This window comes from Haemaphysalis longicornis, unplaced genomic scaffold (genome assembly GCF_048455015.1).
Source record: "Haemaphysalis longicornis isolate Haplotype H1 unplaced genomic scaffold, Haemaphysalis longicornis Haplotype H1 scaffold_14, whole genome shotgun sequence".
Classification (NCBI taxonomy): Eukaryota; Metazoa; Arthropoda; class Arachnida; order Ixodida; family Ixodidae; genus Haemaphysalis; species Haemaphysalis longicornis.
In genome coordinates this window covers 16,954,463-16,963,556 of record NW_027526245.1, presented here as the reverse complement: position 1 = coordinate 16,963,556, position 9,094 = coordinate 16,954,463, and the positions used below count along the sequence as shown (strand labels likewise).

At 47.3% G+C, this 9,094-nt stretch overlaps 1 protein-coding gene across 1 annotated transcript; it reads left to right on the top strand.

Moving 5' to 3' along the window:
• Positions 1-749: 749 nt before the first annotated feature.
• LOC144164790 (uncharacterized) lies at positions 750-5,236 on the top strand. The gene is made up of 3 exons (XM_077695057.1): positions 750-803; positions 3,265-3,366; positions 4,737-5,236. The coding sequence occupies exons 1-3, from the start codon at positions 750-752 to the stop codon at positions 4,884-4,886; spliced, it is 306 nt and encodes a 101-aa protein (XP_077551183.1). The 3' UTR covers positions 4,887-5,236.
• The last annotated feature ends 3,858 nt before the right edge of the window (positions 5,237-9,094 follow it).

Genomic DNA, 9,094 nt, shown 5'->3' with positions numbered 1-9,094 from the left:
ACCTTTGAGGTGCAAAAAGTGTCGAAACATGAAAAAGTTCAGTGTAGTTTTTTGTGCTTAAAATGACAGCTACCGTATTTACTCTCATAATGAACCCTCCCCTCACTTTTCTTCTTGAGAATTTACTTTTTTGTCACTGAATAAAAAATGCAGCGGGAATAAGTCTTATTTTAAGCATGGTTGCTGATGCTGTAGGCGATCACAGTAACGTGATATCGTGCTACAGTACGCGCAGAAATGCTAAAAATGCATTCCAAGAAAAAGAAATCTCATCCGTAGCCGGAGACGTGAGCGCGAATGCCGCGGCTTACAATTTAAAAATTGCGCGTTTGCGGTGCGCCACCTGTTGAATGCAAAACAAACCTTGCGCCATCAAAACGTTGCGGTGTGCGAACAACGCACCAAACGTACTCCGCACTCCTTCCCTGCTATTTGATTAGCCACCATAATTTGATGTTCAGGCTGGTTCTGCCGGCGTGCGAACAAAGCAGTAAACGTACTCCGCACTCCTCTGCTCTTGTTAGGCTACGGTGGCTACGGCCTGTTCTTGTGCTACGGCGCGTTCACGGCACCAGCAGCACCAGTGGCGTAGAGTTTGCTGTAATTTTACGGTTTTTTCTAGTTCGACGACGAAATAGCAGTTAATTTCTTCAGCCGTTATGACATGCGCGGGCGCGACCAACCTTTCGAGTTAGACTGCAAAGCCAGCGTTGATAACGTGGACGTGTTTCGTGCGGGGATGCGTACGCATGGCTGACTACTACGGCGAGGCAACCAGTGCGTCGTGGATCGTCAACTGGGAGGCCCCCAACCCAACGAGGTACGGCTTATGAGTATGCTCTTCGGCAGTGTCTTTATTTTTTGTGGCAAGGTCCTCCGAGGCGTTGCCAAATCACCCCCCTACCCGACCTGGTAAAATCAAGACAGACTGATCAGTGCATTTTTTTTTGCTACACATCTATTACAGTAGCGGTGGCTTAAAAATCTGGTTACAACTGATCACACTTGCTTCCGTCACGCTGAACAACGCCACGGGCCAATCATCGATGCCGCCGTCTTTCACGCTCAATTTCAAAGGGAAGAACAGCTGAACTTCGTCATTGTATGTTCTCTTGGCCGAGGTGAAAGAACATATAGCTTAAATTACATTACATTGAGTTGGGCTGGGATTTCTTGACCACGATTTGAAGCACCCGTGCAAAAACAATCCGCATTTCACTTCATCTTCAAATTAATTTATTTTTCCTTACGTAAGATTAAACAATATCAGAATAATGTGTGATGTAATTCTAATTCACAAACAAATAACGCTTCATAGTATGGTCCGAGTAAAAAGAGTGAAGCATGTGTGTCATGCTTTTAACATTTTCACAGATGAATGATTTTAGGCACCCCTCGCTGAGGAGAAAAAAAAGACCAACTGAAAATGCTTTGAAAGAGGCTTTAAAGGTGTCGTGTTATTACGTGTTCAGTAGATTTAGACGTAACCGAAATGTAGGAAGCATATCTATTTTGGAGAGAATTGTGTTATATGCAAGAGCATAACATGCAACTGTTCCGCTTCGATTTCGTGAGCGATTAAGTTTTTTTTTTGCTTGGTACCAACACAAATTTTCCTGAAACGCCATTTTTCATACATAGGAAAATTAAATGAAAGGCGAGTGCTAAACCTGTACAATTTCTTATTCCGCGAAGTAGATCAGAACATCACTTGGAGGCACATCTTTAATACAGTATGCGCATCACCTTGAAACTTCAGCATTTCTTAGTTGTCTGATTGTGAAACTTGTCAGATGAAGTGGGTAATTGAAGTTAAAAAAAACATTGGCAGGTTACAGATTGCATATCTGGTTCTCAATAATATTCTCACAACTAAAATAATTCGTAATACATATTACCGTTTAACAGGTTTGTGTTTCATGAAATTGTAATTTAAGTAAAAAAATATATTGCAGGTTAGTCATTGTATATCAAGCTTTAAATAATATTTTGAGAATTGAGATAATTTGTGATATTCTCTTTTTACAGGTTTGTGTTCCACAAGGAGGGAAGGTGTCAGCACAGAAGCTTGAACGAAACTGCCGGAAAGCATTCTACTACTGCTAAGCGTTTTTAGATGTCAAAATTAAGAAAGTCACAAAAGCAACTCAGCAGAACGACCCATTCCTCAACTGGCCAGTCTCGCCGACTGCTGTCATCAAGCTGCATGAGGTGCTGAACCACGGGCTCGACTGCGCCGATGGGCTTCGCCTTCTAAAACCCACATCGGACACCAGTGCCGCATTCTTCCGCTACTTTCAAGATGATACGACCCCAGCAGCCGCACCAGCTCCTCATAAAACGAAGGTGGCAAGGCAGGAGGACGGTGAGGGCCTGCTCGCTAGCAGCGCTGTAAATCCCCCAGCCAGCATCGTCTACCACTGGTTCTGCGGGTGGCGGAGAGGGCAGTACGGCGACGAAGGAGTGAGCCCCCTCACTAAGCTGGACAGAAGAGCACCAAATCACGTGGAACATTGTAAGTGGCTATGTACCCCCAGCACACTCCATATATTGCTACTTTTATGTGACCTGTGCCAACTTTTATGCGAACATGGTATCTCTCTCAGTTTAATTTTCAGCTTCAAGCAAGCTATCGTGCAGTGTAGACGAAAAGGTATCGCAAAAACTCAGTTCTGCAGTGTTGAATTCTCTAATTCGGGAGAAAGGCAGCGATGAGCACATGTACAGCCACGGCGCACTTAACTAGACTTGTCTGATGCACCTGTCCTAATGAAGATGGCACAGCCTGACTGTGAAAGCCTGTGCTTGTAAAACTACTTTTAAATTGTGGCAATTAGGCCCGGACGTTCATGTCTCAGTACATACCTTCGCTCTACTATTTTTGTTCCACTTAGAAGGAATAAATGGGCGTGTGGTATTGGCCACAACAGTGCAGCTCATAATACATCTTTATACGTGGCACAGCTAACGGCAGCCTGGCGTGGGAGCAATGCGCAATTTGAATCAAATTCAATGTGAAGTGAATTTTTACTATTCACATTTGAAAATAATTCATTTGCAGTAATCTTTTGCCATTCACATTCGAAAATATATAATTCGCGGTTGGTTCCTACTATTCGTATTTGAGAATATTCGATCTGATTCACAGTCAGTTTTCACTATTCCTAACTGTTCACAGCATGTCTGGAGGGGGCATTCAGGAAGCTTGACTGGGAAAGCAAACACAGGTCAACTCCCAAGAAGCCAGCACCAGCACACCCACAGGGCAAGGCCAACTGGTGGCAGCAGAGCCTGAACAGCAGCAGCTGCCTATGGATACCGAGCCACAGCTGGAGGCCCAGGGCTCAACTGGAAGCAGTCACCAACGTGAGGTGTTGAGGTGTGGCTTGTGCTCGTGCATTTATTTTAGCAAAGCCTAATAATTGTGACCCTTACTCCAGTTACTGGACACCTAGGTAGCAACTAGACACCTGAACAAGATCTGTTTCTCAGCAACACACTCCACTTTTGGAAAGAGCTACCCATTTTATAACCACGTGCATGCATTTTTTCAGGGGTCTCTTGTAGTAAAATTTCTTTTTACGAAGGTACAATTGCAGGAGCTAAGTAGAAGAAGGCTACAGGATGCCAAAAAAGACACTCCAAAAGTTAAGGCAATCCAACATGACTGCGTAGCATCACAGCAGAAGCAAGACGAACAAGTTTTTCCAATGCATGTAGAGGGGAGAAAGAATGAAGTAGTACTATTCATATGTCACAGCTAGTGTGAAATTTTGTATGCTGGCTGTCGTACGTCTTCCGAGGCCCTTTCTGACATAGGGAGGGTGCTAAGAGGAGGAGGAATAAACTTTCATTAAACAGCACTGTGCTGGTGTTAGGGGCCCCCACCAGGTGGGACAGTCTTCAGCCCAGCTTAAGAGAAGAAGTGGTAAACAGCCTCTGCCAGGATCCAATCTCATACCATTAGATACATAGTCAGTTGCACAGTGCAAGTTCTTGAGATGTAAAATTGTACATTCTGGTCTTAATGTTTTTTCTGTGTGTTTCACTGAATAGTCCTTGTATGCCACTAAGGCCCTGCGAATAAAAAGGTGCCTTGCGATAGCGCTAGGTCAGGGGCTCTCAAGTAAGGCTTTAAGGAACCCTGGGATTCTGAAGAGGCGTTGCTTGGGTTCTGCGAGACTAAAGTGGCTATGGTGTTGTGCTGCTGAGCCCAAGGACATGAGTTCGATACCGGCTGCGGTAGCAATTTTCCTGATAGAAGTGAAAAGCGAAAGCGTCTGTGTGTCGAGATTTCGGCGCACGTTAACTCTTCCTAGCTGTTCCTAGGTGACCCCAGCTCTCTCCACTACAGCGCGCCTCATAAGCAAGGTGTAGTTTCGGTACTTTAAACCTCGCAGTCAATCAATCAATCAGTCATTATTATGTAACTGAACATGGCACTAAACAAAGCTTTTTCTTGTGTTTTATTTTAGTTCAATGAATGCATTAATATTTGTGAAACTAATCTGTAAATACCTGCGTAGTATTCTCTGGTCCAAACTGGTTATCTAAGCTTGGCAGGGGAAGGTGAGTTCTGTGAACATTTTTCTGCCCTAATGGGTTTCCCGGTAGGCCCATAGTTACCTACAGAACACCCTTATTACTTCAGCAGTGCAAAGAAGACAATAGTAAAGATAGGAGATGCAACAAATTTTGAGTAAATCTGTGGTATATCCTGAACAAATTTTTCGTAGGACACTGCGGAGCTGCAGAAGATCTACGAGGAGTGGTGGCGCCAGCCTTCCCTAGCTGCTGGCAACCCATATTATGCCACTGCCCTTCAGCAGCTGCTGCGGCAGATGCACAAGATCAGGAAGGAGCCCCAGGAAGGAGCCTGCCCATGAAGGCAGGCTTCACCAGTGCCCGGAGGTGCGGCCGTACCGTCAAGGTCCAGCCCACAAGCATTGCCAGGCGTCGCCCTGGGGTCAACCGGGGACCAGGTAGAGTGCCTGCTGGCCAAGAGCTCGGCTAGCAAGAAGGTCAAGCGGTCCTCACGCCCTGAACCTCAGCGTCAGAGATGGGGTGCCGCACGCCAAAGCTCTCGGACTACAGAAGGGACAGAAGGCACCTAATAGGGTGCCCCTTGTGTGGGCCTCTTCATTTAGGGTTATGTTTTCTCCGGAGGTGTGTGAATGGCACTACAAGTCGTAAATGAATAGTGAAAACTCACGGGGAATCAAATCCAATATTTTTAAATGCACATGTTTCGGCATTAAAGGCCAACTATACTCAAATTTTTCTTTGTCCAAATAAGCAGTCTAAGCTCTTAAAATCACCTTAGCGAAATCCTGAGCTTCGTAAGCACACTGTACACTAGGTACCATCGTTCAAAGTAGCTCCATGCAGACGACGTTTGCACCTGGCGGAGAGTTGCCGAAACAAGTTCCGAGTGGCCTGTGACGGAGATTGAGGAACCTGTCCCGTGAAGCACCCGCCGCGGTGGCTCAGTGGCTAAAGCGTTGCGCTGCTGAGCACGAGGTCGCGGGTTCGATTCCCGGCCGCGGCGGCCGCTTTTCTGATGGAGGCGAAAAGCAAAAACGCCCGTGTGTTCGAGATTTCGGCGCACGATAAAGATCCCCCGGTGGTCAAAATTAATCCGGAGCCCTCCACTACGGCGCGCCTCATCGCCTCCGTTGCGTTGGCGCGTTAAACCCTACAATCAATCAATCAATCAATGTCCCGTGAAGCTCGCGCTTCTCCGGCGACTTGCAGGGCGCTCCGCCAGGTGCAGGGATGTGCTCGCCCGGGGTTTCTCTGCTACACCAGCGCGCTGTACTGCCGTCGCCATCACATGTTTAAACTAACCCCATAGGCAGTAATATCCGCCATTTTTTTTTCAATGTAAAAAAAAGAAAGAAAGATGAGAAGCCTACAAACTATTCACGCGCTTGCGAATGTCTTGGAGGTAACAAACCTCTTTTTACTTGAAAATAAAATTTTTACTCAAAGCTAAAAATAGCGAAAACGAGCTCTTGCCTTACATTTGTTATTCCTATTGCATTTACCACAGAAAAAAAAGATATTTTTTAACTTCTTGGCCGCTTACATCCCGCGTTCAATATTGGCCATATTTGGGCTCGCCCAACGGCACCTCCATCCTTTAGACCTTTTCAAAAGTTTGACGACCTAAATAGAGTTGTTGTACACGCGGCTATAAACGCTTGTGTGACTTTTGCCTCACTCGCTTATCGAGCCAAAATCAGCCTTTCTCTAAGTAACAAATACATCAGCACAAATATCGGCCATCGTCTTCGAAGTTCAATTCCCAAGTGAAGTATTTACTTTGAGCGTTAGATTTCGTTTATTTGAAAGTAAAATGTTTTCAGCAGCACCTGTCTCTGATTAAAGTAGAAAACAGTGGCAGATAGGAAATGTTTTCGTGCTTTAGTGCATCATTTAGCTGTGGAAGCTGGCTTATCGTTTTAGATCCGTTTTATAATTCGTTTCCCGATGGGCAGCAAGGCGAAAAATACTGGGTTGATATTCACGAAGCTGTTTGCACATAATGTATGGTAAAAATAGTGATCGATCGCCGCCCGCGTGTGGTTTGTTCCCTAAAGAGAGGGACGTGATAGCTGAAGCGTCAGCTGTAACAAAAGCTCCTTTTCGAAATCGTACGGGCAAGTAGCGTTGTAAATCAGGGTCCGCTTTTTTAGTAAAATATGCCGTTGGGCTAGTTGGTTCATTGCTTAAGGAAAATCGAGCGCTACAAACGAGGACAGAAAAAACGAAGAACGACGAGACAGATGCGCTACTAACAACTGATTTATTCCAAGGAAAGACAGGGATATAAGTAGCTTGTCTACAAACGCACAAACATACACAAAGGATAATAGATCCGAAAAAGATACTATAAAAACAAAATAGCCACAGCTGAAGACAACAATCACACCTTTTTATCGCATGTTGTCTAGGATCCGGTACTCCTTTGAAAACAGGGATAGCGATGATTCACTGATACAGCCTGCGCTGTTCCTTTTTTTTTGGATAAAATACGCTTTGCGCAGTTCTCGCGCCACGGTGTCACGACTCTTTCCGATAATGATTGTCTCTGTCAGTCTCGGAAGGCATCCTTTGCCACACTCGCGGCAGTGATGAGGCAAATGCGACCCGGTGCCATTCTTCATGGAAAGATCATGTTTCCTGAGGCGGTAATTTACGCATCGGCCGGTTTGTCCGATGTACACCTTACCGGACAAACCGGCCGATGCGTAAATGATCGCCTCAGGGAACATGATCTTTCCATGAAGAATGGGTGCTGGCTGGCGGGTTCCTTGCCCCCACAGTGGAAACACGCAGTGGAAACACAGTGGAAACCCATTCCTCATCAGGAATGGGTACCCCAAACATTTTATTAGGAAGATAACTAATTTCATCAGGCATAACCAGCAGCCAAACAGTCAAGCCATGGATAACACAGTGTCAAGATGCAAGCGCACTGCGGTTCCGTATATTCGAGGTGTAACTGAAGCCCTTGCTCGCCTCTTCAGAAAACGTGGTGTGCAGATCGCGCATGTGCCAGCAAGCAAGCTCAAGGGTGAGTTGCTTAACGTGAAGGATCCTCCCTGGGCAACGTTTCCCTTGTGTGGTCTACAAAATCCCATGTGCCGACTGCGAATTGGTATACATTGGTGAAAGCGGAAATTTCTGCCGGCGTCCTAAACAGCACACAAATGACGTCACCAAGGGCCACACCGTGACGAATGCACTTGCAGAGCATGCCGAGAAGATAAGACCACAAGATAGAGTGGGACCACGCGCGCATCATAGCCTTGGAGTGGAGTGGATTAACTTTATTAAGACGAGCTTCAGGTGCCCGCCAGGTGGGGGGCCTCCTCTAGTCCGGGAAGCCCTGGTCCGCGCTGGCTGCCCTAGCCCTCTCCACCAGGATACGCTGGACTGAGAGGTCGGAGCTGGCCAGCTGGTCCGCCCACTGCTCCTACGTTGGGTGAGGATTTGGGGTGAGAGATGGGGTTTTCTGACACTCCCATACCATGTGGTACAGGGTGCCTGGTTGGGGACAGAAATTACACGTAGAGTAGTAGAGGGTGGGGTACATGGCATGGAGGAAAGGCAGTCGCCTGTGCTCTGGATAAATGGGGATGTGGTGGCGGGAAGCGCCGTCGTTCGTGGCAGTATGGCGAGGATGTCCGCGTATGAATTCAGAGTAGCGGGCTTGGGAGAGCGAAGGGGCTGCGTGACTTCGCCTTCTTGAGAAACGGCCCGGTGTGTGTGAACGCAGGCAGCGGCGTTTGTCGCCTCGTTCCCCTCAAGGACTCATGACAGGGAATCCAGATGATGTGCATTTCCGGGAGCTGGCGCACACTTCGCAGAATTTTTAAGGCCGTGGGTGTTATTCGACCTAGCAGGAAGTTGCGGCAGGCGGGTTATAGTGAGGTAGTCGTTTCCAGTGGTGGCGGCTAGAGCGATGGCAAGTTCTTCTGCTGCCTCAATAGATGTCGTGTGTACTGTAGCGGCCGTCAGTTCTGCACTGTTGGCTCCGGTGACACTCACGGCATGTTCGGGTTGTTGTGGTATGGAGAGGCATCCGTGTAACGAGTACAGAGGGAGTTGGGGAAGCGTTTTCTAAGGGCTCGCATCCGGGCTTCTCGACGTGCCTTGTTATAGATGGGGTGCATATTTCTGGGAATGGGTGTGATTGTGATGTACTGCCGGATGGTTAGAGGGATGCGTTGCCTCTGTTCGGATTTTGGGGGAGGCCTGTAGCCGAGCCGGGTAAGTGTAGCCCTGCCGGTTGGCGTGAGCTTAAGTCGCGTGAATTGGGAGATGCGATGAGCTTCTTCCAGTTCCTCCCATGTATTATGGACGCCGAGCTGTAGAAGTTTTCTTGTTGCTGTTTTTGGAGGCAGTCCAAGGGCGGCCTTGTAGGCTTGGCGTATGGCGATGTTTAGCTTTTCTTTCTCTGCGGGTTTCAGGGCCAAATACGGTGTCCCGTACGTAACCCGGCTAATGAGGAGAGCGTGAATGATGCGCAGGGTTTCAGCTTCTTGTAGCCCAAATCGCTGATGGGAGATTCTGCGGACGAGGTGAA